Source organism: Acipenser ruthenus, chromosome 37 (assembly GCF_902713425.1).
Source record: "Acipenser ruthenus chromosome 37, fAciRut3.2 maternal haplotype, whole genome shotgun sequence".
NCBI lineage: Eukaryota > Metazoa > Chordata > Actinopteri > Acipenseriformes > Acipenseridae > Acipenser > Acipenser ruthenus.
Genome location: NC_081225.1, coordinates 9,870,400 through 9,892,652, shown reverse-complemented (window position 1 = coordinate 9,892,652; position 22,253 = coordinate 9,870,400). Strand labels below are relative to the sequence as shown.

At 45.0% G+C, this 22,253-nt stretch overlaps 3 protein-coding genes across 4 annotated transcripts in view; 2 read left to right on the top strand and 1 right to left on the bottom strand.

Annotated features, from left to right (window-relative positions):
- LOC117397762 (cell cycle and apoptosis regulator protein 2) overlaps window positions 1-3,701 on the top strand; it is an 11,679-nt gene extending 7,978 nt beyond the window's left edge. The window contains exons 13-18 of the mRNA XM_059008444.1: window positions 166-276; window positions 764-910; window positions 1,399-1,525; window positions 1,982-2,179; window positions 2,503-2,708; window positions 3,010-3,701. Coding sequence (XP_058864427.1) covers window positions 166-276; window positions 764-910; window positions 1,399-1,525; window positions 1,982-2,179; window positions 2,503-2,708; window positions 3,010-3,057 — 837 coding nt within the window. The 3' untranslated portion in view covers window positions 3,058-3,701. The remainder of the gene's footprint in view (window positions 1-165; window positions 277-763; window positions 911-1,398; window positions 1,526-1,981; window positions 2,180-2,502; window positions 2,709-3,009) is intronic.
- Window positions 3,702-4,897: 1,196 nt separating this feature from the next.
- On the top strand, window positions 4,898-7,037 carry LOC117968923 (lysoplasmalogenase-like protein TMEM86A). 2 transcript variants are annotated; one of them, XM_034916776.2, is made up of 3 exons: window positions 4,898-5,026; window positions 6,135-6,341; window positions 6,565-7,037. In XM_034916776.2, exons 2-3 carry the CDS (start codon window positions 6,140-6,142, stop codon window positions 6,984-6,986), a joined length of 624 nt encoding a protein of 207 aa, XP_034772667.2. In that variant the 5' UTR covers window positions 4,898-5,026; window positions 6,135-6,139; the 3' UTR covers window positions 6,987-7,037. The 2 variants fall into 2 exon arrangements, with proteins under 2 accessions (XP_034772667.2, XP_034772666.2); XM_034916775.2 differs by having other exon boundaries at window positions 6,496-7,037.
- Window positions 7,038-8,065: 1,028 nt separating this feature from the next.
- LOC117968939 (prolactin-releasing peptide receptor-like) lies at window positions 8,066-20,309 on the bottom strand. Its single transcript, XM_059008715.1, has 4 exons — window positions 20,008-20,309; window positions 16,053-16,166; window positions 13,676-14,194; window positions 8,066-11,580 (listed from the first exon to the last, which is right to left on the bottom strand). Exons 3-4 carry the CDS (start codon window positions 14,140-14,142, stop codon window positions 10,920-10,922), a joined length of 1,128 nt encoding a protein of 375 aa, XP_058864698.1. The 5' UTR covers window positions 14,143-14,194; window positions 16,053-16,166; window positions 20,008-20,309; the 3' UTR covers window positions 8,066-10,919.
- Window positions 20,310-22,253: the final 1,944 nt, after the last annotated feature.

The following is a 22,253-nucleotide window of genomic DNA, read 5'->3' as shown; positions in this document are numbered from 1 at the left end:
CATGTCAATCAAGAGGGGGAAGCAGCTGGTTGGTTAATGATAAATAAGCCATTAAAGGGGTGGGGACAGTTGTACCGTCCAGGGAATTGACCAAGCCAATGCAACGCTAATTGAAAGCATGGCTTCAGAATAGATTTCTTTAAAACTTCAATCTTAAACGATTAGGGAATGTTATCGGGGCTAATCCGAGCTGTGTCGGCAGGAGTCGTCCAAGAGGAGGGGGAGATGAATCCGGTCCTGTCTCGTCTTTCAGACCCCAGCTCCACCAAAGAGACGGTAAGAGAAACGTCTGGGACAAGCAGTCCAGTCCAGTCTGCTTCCAGGTAAAAGAACTGCTTTACTGATCTATACCGTGGATGTTGAGAAGGCTTTCTACAGCATGTTGGGTGTGGAACTGAGTTCACATACAAGAACATTTAACAAACAAGGGGAGGCCAGTTCAGCCCATCTGTGCACATCCGCTTCCTAAGCTGTTTGATCTCAAAACTTTAAGTCAGATCTTTAAAGGATCCAAGTGATTTCAGCCTAGGCGACCCATCCCGTGACGTCTCTGTGTGAGAACTGTAGCCTCCAGTCTGGGTTTCTGTGCCGTGGAAACATGGAAACTTTGTCAACTCCTTTAAGATTTTATAGACTTCAGTCGTGTCCCGTTCAAAACAGATGGATGATTTCCCGATGGGGATACAGTGGAAGCGGCTGGTCGCCCTTGTGCCTGCGTGCAGAAGAGTAACCCAGTCGCGGGACTGTGCTTCCTATCCCTTAGGACAAGGAGCCCTGCAGCTCGCTGGTGCTGTCCCGGGACATCCTCCTAGCCTTTGTCTACTTCGATCACAATTTCTGCGGCTTCCTCCTGGACAAGGACCTGGAGGAGATCGTGCTGTCGCTGGGGCTGCACCTCTCTCGGGCACAGGTGAGCATCACTGGGTTCTGACAGCCTCTCCCCTCCCGAACCCATCGCTGAGCCCCTCTCCCAGTACAAACTCCACTGCCTTGCTCCAGATCCCCCAGCGGTCTGGTCTTGGCTGTAACGTAGGCTACATTAGCCAGCGTCTTTACATTAGTGAGCTCCAGCACCATCTAGTGGACAGCTACAGAATGGCAGCTGCCTGTTACTTTAACTGAAGGAACTGCAGATCAACTTGTGTAAAATTGTGTAATAAGGGTCACTGAGAAAGACTGTAAACATTATGAAAGAGCAAGGGGTTGGATTTAAAAATGATGAAAATATCCTATGAAGCTCTTTTTAGGTGATACATGTGTTTTATATTATGAGATCTCTATTAGCTTCTAAAACCACTAGAGTGCTTGTGCTGGCCACATGCGTTCAGTATAAGACATGTGAATTGTTTGAAGGGACGCTACAGTATGTGTTTTATCTGCTATGGCTGTTGTTGGCAGGTGACAGAGCTGGTGACAAAGGTGGTGTCCCAGAATGCGTGTCACTACCAGGGGCTGGCTGAGCGCTGGGAGGGGGACACAGAGCCACGGGACAGCAAGACCCTCGCCGCAGACCCCAAACTGCAAGGTGAGGACTGGCTTGTGATTGGATTATACAGTAGCATTGAGTCCCCTTCTCTGAGCTGGGGCACAACACAGATACAGGATGTAAAAAAAAACAAAACAAAGAAACAAACTTTCTGTAAAATTAGCTGATGTATCTTGGCGATTTCCAGACACGCTGAAAGTCATTTAGTCAGATCTACAAAACAAAGAGCAACATAATCTGAAGCAATCCCGGTCCTGGAGGGTGATTCCACTCCAGGTTTTACAGGTGCAATGAGATCATGAACTACTTCAGGGTCTGGATGGAGGTTTAATTGGCTGGAATGAAGACCAGGAGTGGATCTTTGGCCACCCCTGATCTAGCAGCACTCTGAATGATGGATGACATCATGTTGACATCACCTCTTTTTCTTCATTCACCCTGAGGAGGTGTTGGCCCAGTCCTCAGTTTTTCTATACTCTTTGAATGTGGTTTCAGGAAACGTCTCTCTGCTACCCCCCGTGTCTGTGAAGGGCAGCGGCCGGCAGTCTCAGCGGTCAGGGTCCGGGGGGTCTGAGATGGTCACTCACAACGGCGCGGCGGTGCACCTCGGAAACCTGCTGCAGAAACTGGAGCGAGTCGAGAGCACCCGGGTGCACCTGGAGGATAGGATCCGCAGTCTGGAGACCAGGCTGGGTAAGAGGGGGAGCCCCCATTCCAGGTTCATGTGAAATTAAGGGTCCCAATGATTCAGCATCAGCACCATCGCTGGGTACCCCATTATTTGGCAAAGGTTATTTGACAAGTGATTGAGAGAAGCACAACCTGAGGACATCTGAAGGTGCATGTACTGTATGGTGCATCCATAGAGACAGTGTCACACTACCTTGAAATCATTTTTAACATCATATTACATGTTCCCTGTACATGCATATCTATAATTGTCGTTCATTGTGAATTCAGGGGGGTGGATGTGTCTGGCTGGTTTGCAGGGCTCTGAATGCGCTTGTGTTCCATAGGGGAGGCAGGGGAGCAGGTGTCTGTGGAGGAGGCGCAGAGGAAGAGGCTGGCCTCTGGGCTGGAGGCTGCACAGAAGAGCCTGGCCGAGGCGTTGGACAAGTTGAAGACGGAGGAGAAACGCAGCGCCTCTTACGAGAAGCTGCTGAAGGAAAGCAAGGGGAATATGGTTTCCGTCATTGAAAAGATGCAGAGCATTGTGAATAAGGTTAGAAATGAGTACTGTGATATTTATTAAACGTGTCTGCATCGTGGGAGCTCACAAGTGTCACATTTGCACGTCTAGATATTTCTTGAGAACCGCTGGTACGATCGTGACAGAACTTGGTTTAACCAGTCCTTGGCACAAGGTGTATCTAGGTCTGATTGGTTGGGTTACTGAAGAGTGCCCCTCTTTGACCTTCAGTGACCCCTACCGGTCAGACAGAGACTGCAGCTTATCTTGGCGGTCTGAGAATAAATCTCTTCCTTTCCATAAACGCCTTTTCATCTTGTGTTTGTATTTGCAGACCTGCAGCGTGGTCGAAACCGGGAGCGATGCTTCGGACAAGGTTTGAAGACTGGCAAAGGCAGATCTACAGGGACACTGCTGTGCTGTGGAGCCCTGCCAGCCTGCCAGCAGTGCCATTCTGAGCCAGTTTACCTCCCCAGCACTGTCCCTGAGCAGCACAGCTACCTGCCTCTTGCACTGTAGACTTTTGCACCGTGCCATATCAACACACACGTGCAAGTGTGCAGGAAAGAGGCTGCAAGCTTGCCGTACTGAATCTCAAGAAGAATCACTGGGACCCGTTGAGAAACGGAGACCCCATAGACTGCGCTGCTGTGGTTTATTCTGTCTCCTAAACCACACGGCGCCACTGAAATGAGGAAATGACATTTTTTGTACGTTTTTAAATATGGCTTTGCGGCTGTGCCCCTTTAGAGTTTTGTTTGTTATTTGATTTCTATTTTATATTTTAATTTTTTTTTTACAAATGTATGCAGGCTACCCCCTCGCTCCCAAATTTGACCATTCTTGCAGATTTACTTGGATTTTTCTTTTCTGTAAAAAAAAAAAAAAAAAAAATTCGCGGATATTTTCACAAAGTATGTCACTTTCTATCTTACTTCAGGGATGTTAATTAAAAAAAAAAAAAAAATAACGAACAGTGGATTATTTCACTAGAAGTTACTGTAATAAATAAAACTTTTACCCATCGTTTTGCAGCACTGTGCTATTTTTCCTGCTGTGTGAACACTACATGCCTCAAATAACAGTGAATTGATTGGTCAAAATCGCTGTTGTGGCCAAAAACAACCCAGGCGTCCAGCAGTCAGACTTAGATTTTCACACCCATCTCGAGAAATGTTCATTGAATTACGAGGACACTTGATCAGGACATTCTTTTAGCATGTGTTTTTGAGAGTGCCAGTCTGAGGATATTGGGAAGTGTCTTTAAGTAATTATTGCATACTGGTTTCCACTGTGTTGTTCTATATGCGGTCTAAATCCTATTGGATTTCCTGGGTAGCTGAAAGCATTTGACAAACTTGCAAATTCTCCCCGGTCACCCCAATGTGTACATGGGGCCCCAGCTTGAGATTTCTCCTCTCACAAGTAGTCTGCTTCCTGTGTTTCAACCAGTTGCCACTTATAAATACTTCTTTGTATTCTCACTGATGTCCGCTTTAGGATTTTGTGTGGCTATACAGATGAACCTGTTTTATATCACCTTGCTTCAGGTCGTACCCCGTTTTATCACGATTTTTCAAAGCACACTCGCCATGCAGCATAGCTTCTTTGAGAAATGACCTCTCTTAATATCATCTCACAAACCCGCTTGCTGTCAGGTTTTGTGAAGCCTGTCAAATGCTGCGTGGCCGGGCTTTACTAAGTAACCACAGGATAGAATTCAGTTCCAACGCAACTGATAACCAATAATCATCTCGGCTGATAAACTGACATTCTGTGCAGCCTGTCAAATGCTGCGTGGGCGGGACTTAGCGGGATACAGTTCAGCTACAAAACACCACATTATTTGTCTTTAACACAGTATAAAAGTATATAACAAGATGTTTAGATGAGGGTGGATTTTCATAACGTTTCTTTATCAGTATCGTGTGTGTGTGTGCTCAATGGGATCGCACAGGTTTTAAGCTAGTTTTCTGCACAGCTACAGTGAATCTCCCTTTTAGTCCTCCACTGTTCCTGTGCAGCAGCTGCGTTTTGTTCTAGTATTAAATGAGACTTTTTTTTTTTTGTTTGATACCTCATTCTTTCCATCCTGTTATGCTTGTTTGAACAAGCCGCGCCTCCGCTCAGAAAGCTGAGAATGAAAAAAAAAAAAAAAAAACCTGACAAGCCAGTCCTTTCTCTCTGCCCTCCCTCCTACCCCCCCCCCCCTCCCCCTCGTTCACTTCCTACAGAAAAACCAAACAGGAAAGAATTTGCAGCTTTGAAAGGGAGGGAGGAACAGAAACAGGGAAGCGAACTCCTCTGGTTTATCAGATAAACAATCTTCACTCTTTTAACACACCAAGCAGGTAACCGACACCTTATTAACCTGACGAGCCAACAGTACGAACTGCTACAGGAAATGTGCTATTAATAACTTTATTCAAGACTAGCTTTTAGGCATTTCACAGGTCCCTAGTAGCATTGCTGCATATTCTACCATTGTAGATAGGAAGCTGTATTTGTTACCTAGTTCTGTATATTACTGTTTGTACATGTTTTAACCCTTTGCAAATCCAGCAAACGATACACTGGTCTTGAGTATTTAACACCTGCTGTCTGTCGTACGTATTTGAAAGTTATACAGAATACAAGTAAATAATGTGTTTTATTGCACGAGAGGTCTGTCATTAAAGAAGCAAGCAGAGATTTGACAGGTAAGACTTGTCGCTTCCACAGGTGTACTTGCTGACTCTGTGTAAAACTTGTTGAATTTTGCATGATTTTACTGTGCATTAATCCTACCGTACAATGGTTTGCCATCGATGTACCATTCTATCACGTAGCTTTGGCAATGCTTTGTTACACGTTGCTGTGCTTTCGCAATGGTAGGCTGTAACTTCTACAAGAGTCGGACTGAAATTGAGATAATGAGGGCACTGTTATCCTAATAGCTGAGTAACAAAACCAACGGCACGTGTGATGAAGATAAACTGATGCATCGGGCAGTTTTAGCTGATACACCAGGGCAATGATCTTGATCATGTTCTTTCTTATTTGGCCATTCTTTAAGGTTAGTATCCCAATCCTAACGATTCTTTTGAGCTTTTTGTGACATTCCAGAACATTTTAAAGCATGGAGAAGCCTGCTCACCCCGGGTGTGGATTCCATGTTTACGCCCCCTCATCGCTTGATTGGTCAGTGTTGTGACGTACTTCCACCCATCCCGCTTTGGGAAAGGGTCCGAAAAAAAATTAAGGGGCAGCTCGGACTGGCAGCCAATGCGGGTTGGCTAAATTAACATGGAAACGCAGTATCAGGGGCAGCAGGGGTTCAGCCCGGGTTGAGGGGAGCATGGAAACAAGGTATTAGATTAAAGTGTATGGTGAGTTTCTGATCTCCACAATTCTCTACCAGTCGTGCACAAAAGCTGATGGATTCAGGCACTAAGACGAGTCTCCATTTCTCTCCCACAGAGGCGATGGGCTCCGTCTCGTATCTCCTGCGAGGGGCCAAATGGGGCAGCATGCTGTCCAAGTGCCTCCCTGTCTTCCTGTGCTGTGTGTACCTGCTGTACCGCACCTCCCACCAGCGGGGGCGCTACCACAAATTCATCCTGGCTGGACTGCTGCTCTCCAGTCTAGGAGACGCCTGCCTGATTTACTCTCATCTCTTTATTGTGGGTATGTCTGACTTGCTGGTTTCTACTCTCTCTCTCTCTCTCTCTCTCTCTCTCTCTCTCTCTCTCTCTCTCTGTGAATTATACTGGTGTGGTAACTCTTATGAATCAATGCTCTTTGTACTTGTATATTGAGAATAAAGTAGTGTATGACACAGTCATAGGATCGCAGGCGCCTTGCCGGACATCCCCCCCCTCCTCAATGGCTCGCTCTGGATTTCTCACAGGAATGGCGTTCTTTGCTGTGGCTCACATCTCCTATATCTGTGCGTTCGGCTGGTCTCCGCTCAATCCTTTCCCGCTGGCTGTCATCCTGCCCGTGGAAGGCTTGATCTTCTTCACCGTTCTACTGCCAGAGCTGCCCGGGCTGCTGGTCTACCTGATTCCCCTCTACATACTGCTGCTGGGCACCATGGTGTGGCGCTCCCTGGTTGTGCCACTGCCCAGGGATGCGTGGTTGTTTGCTGCCACGGGGGGCGTGTCCTTTATGGTGTCCGACACGGCCCTGGCTATTGACAAGTTCTGCACTCCACTGCCCTACGCAGAGGCCGTGATAATGGGGACTTACTACCTCGCCCAAATCCTGCTCACTCTGTCCGCCACCGATGGGACAGAGCAACACAGGGAGCCCAGAAAGAAAAAACACTAATGGCCGTTTTTTGGTTATGTCAAATAAAAAATTTCAACAGACATAAAAGAATTTTGACTGCAGTGGTTTTTTTTTTGGCTTTGTGCGATTCAAATTCATGAAAGAACAAACTACAGCTATATACAGTATATATATATATATATATATATATATATATATATATATATATATATATATATATATAGATATATATGGGCTGCAGTGAGTTACATAAAAATAATACCATCTAGGGTTTTTGTGACATCATAAACTACGAGACCATTCGGTCGAGTACTGTAGTTTGTAAACTGTCACAGAAACCCAAGATGGAATTATTTTCATTTAACTCGCTGAAGCCCATCTATTATTTTTTATAATATACTGAGCATTATAAAATTTGAGCATCAAAAGAAACGTATCATTTATATTTGGATAAAATTCACTAGATGTGATCGAAAAATGACAAATTCTGTTTTAGGGCAGGTGCAGTGACTTTTTATTGTGCTGATTAGCAATTGACATCACGAAGATGCTGCAGAATGATCTGTCGATCCCGGGCAGATGTTGTGACTCTTGGTCTCCCAGTTGGTGGCTCTGTCACTGACAGAGTGTGTCTGGTTTTACCGTCTCGCCAGGTTTGAAATCGCTGGCTGTGAGCACCCAAGACGGCGAGCCGCAGCACGCTGCCCTAGTCCAGCCACGAAGGGGATGCTCTCTTGACAGACGTGGCATGTTGGTTTTTTTTCTGTGATTTTCTTTAGTGCTTTTATTCAAGCTTGCAATTCAGCAGATCAACTGTCTCACTAATTAGGTGATTAAGTGCATATGCTTCAGTCACAGTCACTCAAGCGTGTCGTGGTCAAGGATGAATGATCGAGTGATTAAAAAGAAACCAAAAACATTTCGTCAATGTCCATCATTTATATACCTTACTTTTTTTCAAAAATAAATGTGTTATAATAGTGATTAGTTTCTTTTGATGCTCAGTATACATGGATATTAGTATCTGTAATAAAAAAAGGACAATAAACGGGTGTTAGGTTCAAATTGCAAGTTAATTTAATTCATAATAGTAATATAAATGAAGTCGAGTGATTGAAAACGAGACATTTTGTGTTTGAAAGTGGTCTCGGGGTGCACAGGAGACAAATATGGGGTCAAGTATAATCTTCTAGACAAATATGCCATTTTGACGTCACTACTGCAAATATAGGATGCAAATATAGCCTTCATCCACACATTTATAGAAATTCTTAGGAATTCTGGCATGTGATTGGTTAAAACCTCATCACATGACCAAACAAAAATCCAACGCTGTTAATGGTCAATAGTTGTGTTTTATTTTTTTTTATTTTTTTTTACAAACTCTCTCAAATGACTTTGTCACCATGAGCGTCTTTACTCTCTTCACACAACAAAGCAAAATGAATGACAAAATATACTACAAACCAAAGATCCTGCAAACACTAAAACTGTCATAAAACCTGCGCTGGTTTTACTGCATAAGATCCTTGATCCAGTGAACATGCGAAGGCAGGGCAGCTTCCAAGCACACAGAATCACACATGGTTGAAAAGTCCCAAGGTATTGGACTTCATCCCAGACAGGGGAGGATGTCCTTAGACGCAACACCAATGGGACAGTATCAAGGGACGGCTGAAAGATCCGGGACAGGGTCTCAGAAATAGGTCGGTCTGTGTTTTAACTATTTTTAGTTCGGCACTATAAAGCCCGAGTGCCTCGGGAGTTGGCGTTATTGAGGATGATTGCGGCGCGCTCTCTGGAGTTTTGAAGAGCTGAAAGGCACTGGTAATTACAGCGAGTTCAGATACCTTTATTTTTTGATAATTACACAGCCCACTTCTCAATCAAGTGGCGCTGGGGCTTCTGCGCGGAGAGGAGACGTCATTCACTGCAATTATGGACTCTTATCAAGAGAAGTCATTTATTGCAATCCGTAACCTCTGGCTTATAATGGATTCTGCATTATGCCAAATGACATGCATTGCTAGTGAATCAGAGTGCAAAAATACATTACGAGTGTCTAAGCCCTTCTGCCACTTCAGCTTTTATCCAAATTGGTAACCATTTTTTTAATGAAGTCATGGGCCCGGTTGAGCCCGGCCGCCTGTATCCGAGGGCAACGGCAAACAAAGAATCTGATGTCACGTTTGCATCTTCCGTCGGACTTGAGAGCCGTTTGAAATCAGACTGGTGCGTTTCCATCAGCAGCAGATCTGAGATCAAACCCATTTCAATGGGGACTCTGTCTGGCAGCCCCAGTTAGGGTTGCAGGCTGGCAAAACACGCTCCCTTCCCCATGCTGATTTAGTTGCCTAATGATTTGTCTTTTGTGTAATGTCTGGCTGCAGGTAGAACCGGCTGCAGCCCCAGGTTGATACTGGGAACGAGATGGGATTGAGAGACAGGTTTTAAAGCAGCAGGTTTATTTTAGAAATTAAACAAAAATACATTCCTATACAATACATATAGCTGTTCATTTTCAGAGTAGAAGTGTTGCCTTGCTCTTGGCCTATATCTAAAACCAGAATTCCCAAAGTCAAGCAGACAAACATTTCAGTTAGTAAAGCAGTCTGAAAACAGCCCTGGCCAAAACATCTGCCAGGGATAGAAATAAGACTCCTGTTGCACAGCAGTGTCACCCATTCCAGGTTTTAGTACCAGCTTGATTAGCCCACAGTGTGTCTAGGTAACAAGCTCAGGTGTGTCTGATTAAACTCGCAGTGAAACCAGGAATGGATCAAACTGCTCTGCAACGGGAGTCTTATTTCCATCCCTGTTTGTCTACTTGACTTGACTCCCAGTTTTACCTTTTAAAAGTTTTAAAATCACATGGAACCGAGATTATGACTCCAACACAGAATTGTTAACTGACATTATTTTCGCAAAGGCTCGCTATTCGAGCTTTCAGTGAACCTCAGATGAGTTTCAGAATCAGTTCACATCACAACATGAAACTGTCAGTCTGTCATACAATGAATGCCAGAGAAAGTACGCTGTCAACTTGATCAGAGACGGCTGCCGCCGAACATAAGCCATTCCATTTCAATTAAAAAAAAAAACAAAAAAAAAAAACATCTGTTTCTGTAGATTCTGTGGTGGTTTAAACGTTTCAAGGATCTCGCACTCAGAATGTCAATGACAGTTTTGAAGCGTAGTTGCTGCCAATAGCTTCTAAAGGGGATGCGACTTCAAAAAGTCTCCCCTTGTCACAACACAGACAGCCAGCCACACAATTCATAAGACCTGCAATAGCTCTAAAGCGAAAGGCTTTTCTACATTGCTGACACTGACTATCCTCCATCTCAACATATCTCCTGCGCCTCATATAATGTATACTTCTCCCTCTCCTCCTCGTCCCGTGACACTGACAGTGTTTTGGATGACCCAGATTAGTCTCCTTCTCAACAGTCCTTGCCTCTCTCATGCAAGACCTCTCCACTCATCATCACAGCTCCTGGATCTCATGAGCTCTCTCTCTCGCTACCCCTCTCCCTGGCCTCCCTTCTAGTTCCTGGCTGAGGATGACCCTGAGTAGGTCTGAAGCTCCACACTCTGAGCTCTCCCTCTCTGAACTTCTCTCTCCCCTCATCCTCACACGCAGCGGTACTTGTGGAGGACAACCTGGCATCAACATGGCCTTCCCCTCCATCATCACAGCACGACACTGATTGCCAAGAGCTTGTTATTGGGGAGGCCTCAATTGCCCAACGCTATCTTAGTCCCCGATTTCAATGGGACCTCTTCGCAAGGCAGATCTTAATTCCTACCCAGCCGCGGACTCTCCACATCTGCACCCTCTCTCCCCTGGTCCTCATAGCCATTACTGGAGAAGACAAACCTGACTGGCTCTGAAGATCTCCACCCAGACTCTCTCTCTCCCTCTCTCCCTCTCTCCCAGCCCTCTCTAGCTTCACCGGACCCTCTTCCTCCTCACAGCATGACGCTGACAGCCACGGAGTTGCTGTGAGGGAGAACGACCCCCCCGTGGCAGCTGCAGCGTCTCCGCCAGGCGAACATCTTGCGCAGCTCCGCACGGAAGCGGTCGTGCAGCCAGGCGTACAAGAAGGGGTTGCAGCAGGCGGAGCTCATGGCGCACCAATGGCACAGCAACTGGATGAGCAGGAAATAGCGCTTATCGATGAGGTTGATGTCAATGTCCCGGAGCACGTTGAACACATGGATGGGGAGCCAGCAGATCCCGAAGGCGGACACCACCAGCACCACCAGCCGGAAGATCTTCCGGATCTTGCGCTCCCGCTGGGACTCGGAAGCCCGGTTGCGGGAGGGCTGGCCTGGGGTCACACGGCTGCGCAGCTTGACGGAGATGCACAGGTAGGAGAGCGACAGGGCAGACAGGGGAAGGATGTAGGTCATGACCAGCGTGCTGTAGGCGTAGGCCAGGTGCTCCTGCTCCTGCCCCATCCAGAACTCCTCGCAGATGGTGAAGCCCTCCTCCTGGAACTCCACGTGGTAGGTGTGCGCGACTGCCGGCGCAACCAAGGCGCAGGACAGCAGCCAGATGCCCACCAGCACGTAGGCACAAGCGGGCACTGAGAGCCGCTTCTTCAGAGGGTGCACCGTGGCGTGGTACCTGAGGAGGGAGGCACCGGGATTAGCTCTGTGACCGACACACAGACTCATTGAACTGGAGCGAAGCTTATTGGTATACTCAGACAATGGATAATAAAATAAAAAGGTTAATGGTTACCATAAATGATATGCATTTATTTAATATTATACAATACTATACTCAGATCCCCAGTACAGCACTGAGTTCTCTATACTAGACTGTATTGAATTAGCTGGCTCTCAGATCCCCAGTACAGCACTGAGTTCTCTATACTAGACTGTATTGAATTAGCTGGCTCTCAGATCTCCAGTACAGCACTGAGTTCTCTACACTAGACTGTATTGAATTAGCTGGCTCTCAGATCTCCAGTACAGCACTGAGTTCTCTATACTAGACTGTATTGAATTAGCTGGCTCTCAGATCCCCAGTACAGCACTGAGTTCTCTATACTAGACTGTATTGAATTAGCTGGCTCTCAGATCCCCAGTACAGCACTGAGTTCTCTATACTAGACTGTATTGAATTAGCTGGCTCTCAGATCCCCAGTACAGCACTGAGTTCTCTATACTAGACTGTATTGAATTAGCTGGCTCTCAGATCTCCAGTACAGCACTGAGTTCTCTATACTAGACTGTATTGAATTAGCTGCTCTCAGATCTCCAGTACAGCACTGAGTTCTCTATACTAGACTGTATTGAATTAGCTGCTCTCAGATCCCCAGTACAGCACTGAGTTCTCTATACTAGACTGTATTGAATTAGCTGGCTCTCAGATCTCCAGTACAGCACTGAGTTCTCTATACTAGACTGTATTGAATTAGCTGCTCTCAGATCCCCAGTACAGCACTGAGTTCTCTATACTAGACTGTATTGAATTAGCTGGCTCTCAGATCCCCAGTACAGCACTGAGTTCTCTATACTAGACTGTATTGAATTAGCTGGCTCTCAGATCTCCAGTACAGCACTGAGTTCTCTATACTAGACTGTATTGAATTAGCTGCTCTCAGATCCCCAGTACAGCACTGAGTTCTCTATACTAGACTGTATTGAATTAGCTGGCTCTCAGATCTCCAGTACAGCACTGAGTTCTCTATACTAGACTGTATTGAATTAGCTGGCTCTCAGATCCCCAGTACAGCACTGAGTTCTCTATACTAGACTGTATTGAATTAGCTGGCTCTCAGATCCCCAGTACAGCACTGAGTTCTCTATACTAGACTGTATTGAATTAGCTGGCTCTCAGATCCCCAGCACAGCACTGAGTTCTCTATACTAGACTGTATTGAATTAGCTGGCTCTCAGATCTCCAGTACAGCACTGAGTTCTCTATACTAGACTGTATTGAATTACAGCACTGAGTTCTCTATACTAGACTGTATTGAATTAGCTGGCTCTCAGATCCCCAGTACAGCACTGAGTTCTCTATACTAGACTGTATTGAATTAGCTGGCTCTCAGATCCCCAGCACAGCACTGAGTTCTCTATACTAGACTGTATTGAATTAGCTGGCTCTCAGATCTCCAGTACAGCACTGAGTTCTCTATACTAGACTGTATTGAATTACAGCACTGAGTTCTCTATACTAGACTGTATTGAATTAGCTGGCTCTCAGATCCCCAGTACAGCACTGAGTTCTCTATACTAGACTGTATTGAATTAGCTTTTTGCACTTTTCAGAATGTTTTCTCAGGGTGCAAAATCTAAGTGAGGATCATTTAATCGTTAATCGCACACAACATTGTAACATTATTATTATTATTATTATTATTATTATTATTATTATTATTATTATTAATATTAATAATAATGAGTCATTTAGCAGCCACTTTTATCCAAAGTGACTTATAGAGACGAGGGGGTGAACTACTGCTGCAGCAGAGTCACTTCCAATAGGACCTTGTTTGTTTTACGTCTCATCCGAAGGACGGAGCACAAGGAGGTTGAGTGACTTGCTCAGGGTCACACACAGTGGAGTCAGTGGCTGAGCCGGGATTGAACTGGGAACCTCCTGGTATCATTTTAAAGCCCCTTAGCCACTGGACCACCGAGCCTCCATGGGCAGATCGACCATGTGACACTGCCCCACCCCTCTCTCCCCCTGCTGATAACATCCTTACCGGTCCACGGCGATGGCGGTCAGCGTGAACACAGACACGTAGACCGTGACAGGCTGAATGAGGAACACCAGGTAGCACATGAAGCGGCCGAAGACCCAGCCGCGGGGGTTGAAGGCGTAGGCGAGGGTGAAGGGCACGCAGGTGGCGCACATGAGCATGTCGGAGAACGCCAGGTTCCCGATGAAGAAGTTGGTGACGTTGTGCATCTTCCGAGTGCGGCAGATGATGTAGAGCAGGAGGTAATTCCCGAAGACCCCGACCAGCACCACCAGCGCGTAGCAAGGGATGATGAGCGGCTTGAAGGACTGCAGCAGCTCCACCCCCGCGAACTGGGAGCTGGAGTTGGAGCTGGAGGCGTTGCGCAGCTCGGAGACCCCCGCCGGATTGGAAGAGTAGCTCCCGTTGGGGTGAGGAGTGGACACTGTCCAGCCCGGCCCCCAGCCACTGCCGCTGCCACTGTCTTCCATCACGGGAGGGGAAGGGTTAAATGACAGCTGGCAGGTGATACGTCAGTGGCTGCTGTAAAAAAAAAAAAAAAATCAAATAGCAATTATAATACATCAAATGAAGCCTTTCATGCATGAAATATTCAATATAGCTGATCGTTTTAGACGCATAATACATATGCATATTTTCATTAACTTTTTTTGCCCATTGCTTTATATAGAGGAAAGAACTGGCATCCGGCTGAAATGAGGCTGTCGTGCATTTGCGTCTTCCATATGTCCCAGTATAAAGACCAGAATTATTATTATATATATATTTTTTAATCTATCCCCATATGAGGTCGCCATGCATGAAAAGGTTAACTATGTCTATATAGAATCTTTAAGGATTATTTTGTTAAAGACCCTTTTTTAAAGCCTCTTTCTGATAATGTGGGCCCGTACATACATTTTAGGAAGTTTTTTTTTTAATAAATGGTCTCATAATAAACCTCTTATAGTAGTTAAGCAAATTACTCAGTAAATGCAAACTTGATTTAATTAATCACTTTTTTTTTCATTTAGTAGTCGCCAATTGATTTTTTTACCCCGTTTTTCAACCAATTTGAAATAGCCGGGAGCGGAGGAGACGAACACACGCTGTCCTCCGAAGCGTGCGCCGTCAGCCGACCGCTTCTTTTCACTCTGCAGTCCAGCCGTGCAGCCGCCTCAGAGCTACAGCAGATTACAGGCAAGCCCGTAGGCGCATGGACAGACCACAGGGGTCACTGGTGCGCGGTGACCAGAGGACACCCTGGCCGACCTAAACCCCTCCCCACCCGTGCGACGCTCGGCCAGTTGTGCGCCGCCCCTTGGGAGCTCTCCTCCAAGGTCGGCAGTGAAATAGACTGGACTCGAACCGGCGACCTCCAGGCTATATTGCCCGCGGAGCAATTAATCACATTTTTAGTTCTAGTTAATTTTTTTTTAAATATATAAAAATAGATTTCTTATTAAAATATTCCTTAAAACAATCCTGAAGTTTTTGTGAATGCTGCCCGTTGATTGTTACATTGAAGAGGGTTAGAATAAAACTGAGCTTTAAAACACCAAGAAAGAGACAACCTTCTATGTGAATGACATTAAGTTTCGAGAAAGTGAAACTGGTGGTTATATTAGAATTTGTTTTGTGCAGCTACTGCCTCAGAGCCAGTAACGCTGTACTGACAGTAAGAACGACCCTAATAACGAGCCCAGGATTAATGCTCTGATGTATTTAACATCCGCCTTAATAAAAGACTGCGCACTGATAATACAGCCTTGTTAAGGAGAGTTTTTAAAAGACATTTTGATTAATTAAAGGGAGCTGCTTCAGTTTGATTAGGAGTTTGAAGCTGTGTATTCAGAACACGCATGCCCATTTGCTATTGCGGATCAAATCACAGAAGAACACAGACAGTATACAGTGAGATGTATGCTGTTGAAGCTATAAGGACAGAAATCACTACAAGAATATTATGTCCATCTTCACTCACTCACTGTTTTTTTTTTTTAATATAAACACTGTCTATATTAAATGTACAAAAATCAATTGCAGTACATTATAGTCTCCCCGGCTATACCCAGCCTTTACGTACAGTGCAAACAGTAAACATAAAAACACACACATTGAGCTCTAATATTGATCTGAATGCACAAAAAAACGTTATAGCCAATTATTAAAATAGTGAGTTTGCAGTTTCAATTACTTGTCCTGTTTCTTGATTGATAGATAGATAGATAGATAGATAGATAGATAGATAGATAGATAGATAGATAGATAGATAGATAGATAGATAGATAGATAGATAGATAGATAGATAGATAGATAGATAGATAGATAGATAGATAGATATTTTCCCTTGCACGACTAAAACGGCATGCAAAACTGTCACTGAGTGTTAGTAACTGACCTGCAATTTCCAGTGTCCGCAGTTGCACCCAGTATGAGATGCGTTGCCGGAGTCTTCTTGCACCCAGTTCTAGTGGTTGAGGTTGCCAGTGTCTGATCCGAGCGCCTCAGAAAACTTAGAGAGAGAGAGAGAGAGAGAGAGAGAGAGAGAGGGAGAGAGAGAGAAAGAGAGAGGGAGGGGGGGAGAGAGAGAGAGAATGAATGAATTTGCTTGCTTGCTTGTTCAGTGATGTATTTTTTTTATAATATTATTTTGTATGAAATGAAATATGGCACAGAACGCTAACAGCCAGCAACAAACGTTCAGGAGACAAATGGAAGAAAAGGAGACTCCTAAAATTAAGGATTAATAATAATAATAATAATAATAATAATAATAATAATAATAATAATAATAATAATAATACAGTAATTCAACTTATTATATTCTGTTTCATATTCACGCTGCTTTTATTACAAAACAAAGGAGATCTGGGTGTATTTCGTTATAATTTAATTTTTTTCGTTTTTTTTTTTTTTTTTTTTTTTTTTTTAAAGAGTGAAATTACAGATCATACTTCGGTCAATTGGAGCACACACAATGTAATTGCAAAATGCACCATGATGCAAAGATAATTCTTGCATACAAACTTAAATAACTTGCGCGTTGCATGCAAGCGGGCCATCATTAAGTGGCTGTATCCTAATTACACGCAATCCGATGTTACTGTTAAATAAATATTCTATAGAGTTCGCCGTGTCTTATACTGCATTGAACAAAGTACAATGTGAGCGCTCAGATCGCCACACTATACCATAACTCTCACATCTCACGTTTGTCTGTCTAGTCCCCTCCTCGTGTTTATCTCAAAAAGCTTTTGGAGAGCAGCCTCTCCGAATCAGACAAGTACTCCAGGAACGCTCCGGCCACTGCAGGCAGGATGATTCAAATCTATTTTCAAAACTAAAAGCATTATATTGCGTGACATGAGCACAGGGTAGGATGACAAGTGGCTCTTCAACGAGCCTCGTACAGCAAATGCAATGCAGATGAGCGGGTCCTGAAATGGAGCTCGGAGAGCCGGGAGACTCAGCACAGCACCTGGAGCTCAGCGCAATATGCAGCCACAGACATGTGCGATTCTGTTCACTTTACAGTCACTTCCTTCTGGTTGGAAAATGATTATATTCTGTTACCGAGTGCTTTGAGGATTTGAAACGTGTAGCCCCCTTGAAACCTGTCTGGACTCTGTTTGCGGAACCACAGCCGTATAGTACTGTACAGTGTAGTCTGTGTCTCTCCTCGTAAAGGCAGGGCAGCGTGGTGCGCAGGGCGAGTCACACATTTAGGGGAGCGCAGGTATCTGGTATCAGCGCCACCTACCAGCCAGCCGCCCAGTGAGCTCGGGCAGACGCCTGCAAGGCTGTCTTTTCTCTTCACAAGGCAGGTTGTGAGGGGGTGAGGGGGTAGGCGGGTGCAAGGATCACCCACCCACCTAGAACACCACTTGTTATCTCCCGGCCTCTGAATAGAAGTAATTAGCAATGTAAGGATTCTAATTGCCTCTAATTGATGTGCAGAACGTCACACATTACTGATTCATTGTGATCCAAATCATTTAATAGAACCAGCCGTCAAATTAATTCCACTTTCATTTTTACTTAAAAAATTATTCTTCCTCACTTATTTTTGTTTTCTATGCGACTTTCTTTCTTTCCTTTCCCCCCCCCTTCCATATAATACTAGGGCAGCAGTGTGGAGTAGTGGTTAGGGCTCTGGACTCTTGACCGGAGGGTCGTGGGTTCAATCCCAGGTGGGGGACACTGCTGCTGTACCCTTGAGCACGGAATTTTACCTAGATTGCTCCAGTAAAAACCCAACTGTATAAATGGGGAATTGTATGTAAAAATAATGTAATTGTATGTAAAAATAATGTGATATCTTGTAACAATTGTAAGTCGCCTTGGATAAGGGTGTCTGCTAATAAATAAATAATAATAATACTTCCATGCCTACGCGATCAAACTGCCCATAACTTATGTACAATGTCTTTCAGTTAGAGCGCACCTCGGCTTAGAAAAAACACATCCAAAACACAGAGAGCTCACATTATAAACCCTCATATGACTATCAGCAAGGACTCACTCACAGTGCAAAGCAATCGTGGTGTATTACACTCAGGGGGAACGACAGGACAAGGGCAGCTGCAATTCAATGACGCTGCCATTGGCAGACTGGTAACGCAGCATGCCAGCTACACCCTTCCCAATTGATCTTCAGTGGCAACGCAGGCAGACAGAGGCCCTGCAATGACAAAGCAATGGCTCTGTATATCTAAGGACAATGGGATGAGGCTGCCATTGTTCGAAAAGTACCACAGTGCTCCTTCACAAATGATCTTCAACGCAATGCAGAACGACAGAGGTGCTAGAATGGCAGTGCAATTGTTCAGGTTCTGTAGAGAAAGCGTGTGTGTGTGTGTGTTAATGTGTTATGCATGGGGGTCACAGCCAGGCCCTTTATTTTGTGCCGTGCTCAGTAAAGTGATGTAGGCTGTGCAGGTAATTAAAACACTTTCTTCTCTTAGACTGATGCTCCATTTGTGACCATGGTGATAGGATACAGCCCCTGCCTCTGTGCATTAGACAGCACGGCGCTGCTACCCTGGAAATCAGCACAGAAAAATAAAAAACAAGAGACAGTAAAAGACCTGTTTTATAAAATTATGCAGATATTGAACCTGCAAAAAAAAAAACTAAACTCACCCCAAAAGCAGTATAACTGCAATGGTTCTGTATTCTACAAAGTAAAAATGTTCTCTCACCTAACTGTGCTGTGCCCTGCTCCCCAGTGCTGTCCCTTATTATTTATTTCTTAGCAGATGCCCTTATCCAGGGCGACTTACAATTGTTACAAGATAGCACATTATTTTTACATACAATTCCCCATTTATACAGTTGGGTTTTTACTGGAGCAATGTAGGTAAAGTACCTTGCTCAAGGGTACAGCAGCAGTGTCCCCTCACCAGGGATTGAACCCACGACCCTCCGCTCAAGAGTCCAGAGCCCTAAACACTACTCCACACTGCTGTCCCTTGCTGTCTCTTACTGTCCCCTGCTCCCTTGTGCTGTCCCCTGCGCTGTCTCTTACTGTCTCCTGTGCTGTCTTACTGTCCCCTGCTCCCCTGTGCTGACTCTTACTGTCCCCTGCTCCCCTGTGCTGTCCGCTGCTCCCCTGTGCTGTCCTCTGCTCCCCTGTGCTGTCCCTTACTGTCTCCTGTGCTGTCCCTTACTGTCTCCTGTGCTGTCCGCTGCTCCTCTGTGCTGTCCCTTACTGTCCCTTACTGTCCCTTACTGTCCCCTGTGCTTCACTGTGTGATTGCTACGGTATGCTGTCCTAAACTTCTAGAAGGGTCTGTTCTGCACTCCAGTTGGTTAATTGCCGGACCCTCTCAGGATGCTAGATGCAGCTGTCGAATGAGAGCTTTCTTCTCAACAGGCAGCTCAGATCAAAGCCCCCTTTACTCATCAGACTGGGCTGAAGTCAATGGCTTGAAATTGTTTCCTTTTAGACCACCGAGTGAAAAGCAATGAAAACAGCCTTGCCTGCCTCTGATTGATCTATTTGTGCTCAAGAGCTCACTGTGTCGTGACAGGCCTTTGAAAATGTTACTTATGACGTCTTTACCATACTTCTCTTTGCCTTACCTCTTCCCCTCTGTGCTTTATACTCTGCTCCCCTGTGCTGTACCCTGATCTTCTGACCTCTAACACGGTTATATAGGTGACAAAATATAATCCGAGGATGAAGCCAGTGGACTGGCAGGGGGTCGCATTACAAACTGCTGTTTTTAATTACGCACCTCCGAGTCACCTCTCTGATCGGACGCCTGGTTTCGCATTACTTTGCACCTCGCTGGAGATGCCAGATTGCCTAGATAACATATGTGCAAACTCATTTTTAAATTTCAAATTACCATAATTCACAACAACGCCAGCGAGCTGGAAACAAACCATGATAAAACACCGGAGATGGAATTCAGGGGCGCTGAATTGCCAGTGTCGCTCTTCTCTTTTCACGCAGTGTCTCGCATTCTGGAGCTCCGTCGTTCTGTTCCAAACCAGGACTTTGTTGGTATCAGGTCCTTAACTAATTGATTGAGCACCTGGGTTTAATTAAACAATCAAAAAGAGCAAGCTGCTGCAGAATACATTGTATGCCGCAGCAAAAGCAGAGCAAAATGTAATAAAGCACAGTGAAAGCATGATGCAGCAAATTTTAAAATGCGTCAAACCCTGGGAAAAGCAGGGGGAAATTGGAATCTTTTGTAAGTGTTGCATGCATTTATTTTTTTATCTCCCACTGTTAGGGTGTAAACTTTCCAAACCATGCTATCCATTGAACACAGCCTAATGCAAATATGTTACCCTCTTTCCCCTTAATGAGATCAGACCTTCCAAATTAGGAAAGAGAGAGTCTCTAATTACACTGCAGCGTCTTTTAAATAACAGGAGCAGCCCTCCAAAAATAAAGAATTAAAACTGTCAGAACGAAGCTCAGTGGCCAGCTGCTGCAGCTCAGCTAGCGAACAGAGGAGCCTCGCTGGGGTTTCTACAGCATGGAGGACATTGTTGTGAAAATGTCACAAACAGCCAACAGGAGGCTCTGATGCAGTACAATCACAAGCCTCGTCGATAGTGCTAGTGGGTTCATGCACTGGTTTCAACCTTTCATCGATGGGGGCTTATCTAGGTAGATCTTTGGGTTAATGTTACTGCACTAGACTGGCCTTACCTTCCTCTGGAGGCCTGGGTTCCAATCTGGGGGGCTACGTGGTGCTAAGTCGTCTTATTTCCACCTCTGATCTGTACCAATTTCTCAGCTATCAGCAGTGCAAGGAGTCCAGGATAGATTCCAATCAGTCATCCAGCATTTCTCTCTTTTTTTCCCAATTTACTTTCTTACACCGGTCCTACCAATTCACACGGAAACATGACGGTAGTGTCAGTTCCTCCTAACCTCGTTCTCTCTTCTGTTGGGCTCTTCGCAAAATCACCCTTTGAAATTCATTCCCAGGCCCACAGCATGAGGCTATAAAAAGCAACCGAATGGATAGAATCACAAAAAAAAGCCAAATGCAATATTATATATAAAGTCACGATCCATTGAAAACAATAGCGGTTCTGAGCTTCTCTTTGTGCACAGTGGCTATTGATATTCATCCTGCTGCTTTTGTTCCCCCGTATGGATGTCTGTGTTTAACATGGTGTTTCAGAGTTTAAGAATTATAATGCAGAAAGTCCACCGCTTATGGTTACGAGAGCACGTGCCTTGCTTCCTGTTCGAGATCGGAGCTCAGGGATTGCAATAAGACTCCCATTGCATAGCAGCTCAAGCCACTTCTGGTTTTACTATGAGTTTAATCAGACACCCCTGAGCTTGTTACTAATACACTGGGGCTGATCAAGCTGGTAGTAAAACCTGGAATGGGTGAGACTGCTATGCAACAGGAGTCTTATTTCCATCTCCGAGAGCTGATCATCTCTGCTTCTTGTTTAACGTATAGCATCGTACAGAGATTCACGGTCAAATAAATTGTGAACGGCCGCGCTGTTAAACTACAAAAGCACCTGTGAAACTTTAACTGGTGGCCAATGCAAAGTGTCTGATGTTGTAATATGCAGCAGAAGACTACACCACATAGGCGGTTGTGTTATAGAATACTGCAAGAGGAGGGGAAGCAATCGTTGAAATAAACTCTCATTACTATACAACGGAACATATCGAGTCCTGTCAATAGTGCACCTGTTCATTCCGTTTACTGTTCTGCGATTCCATTCTGGCCATTAGGTTTATACACTTGTATGAGAAGGCTCAGTTCCATGGAGTGACATGTTGTGTCTAATCGATACTTTGCAGGGACCCAACCCTTCCCTAACCCTACACGCACACACACACAAAGGAAATAGCTTGTTAAAGCTGCCAATTACCATTATCCATCCGCCACACACAGTCTCCCTCTCTCATCTGAGGCAATTAGGACCAGGTAGCATTGCAATGTCAGATATGTTTTCTTTCAATGGAAGCCTAATTACTGCAGGGGTTTGGAAAGACAGCGAGAGAGAGAGTAGGAGGGAGGCAAGGAGCGAGAGATGTGGTGTGTGGGAGAAGGGAGAGAGGAGAATTAGGGGGGGCAGAAAAGAGAGTGAGGAATGAAAAAAG

Excerpts from the sequence above, each read along its gene's own strand:
- LOC117968939 (XM_059008715.1), bottom strand. The coding sequence starts at position 14,142 with ATGGAAGACAGTGGCAGCGGCAGTGGCTGGGGGCCGGGCTGGACAGTG. Across the intron at positions 11,581-13,675 it reads ACCGCCATCGCCGTGGACCG|GTACCACGCCACGGTGCACC; the intron begins GTAAGGATGTTA and ends CTCCCTCCTCAG.
- LOC117968923 (XM_034916775.2), top strand. The coding sequence starts at position 6,140 with ATGGGCTCCGTCTCGTATCTCCTGCGAGGGGCCAAATGGGGCAGCATG. Across the intron at positions 6,342-6,495 it reads CTCTCATCTCTTTATTGTGG|TCATAGGATCGCAGGCGCCT; the intron begins GTATGTCTGACT and ends TGTATGACACAG.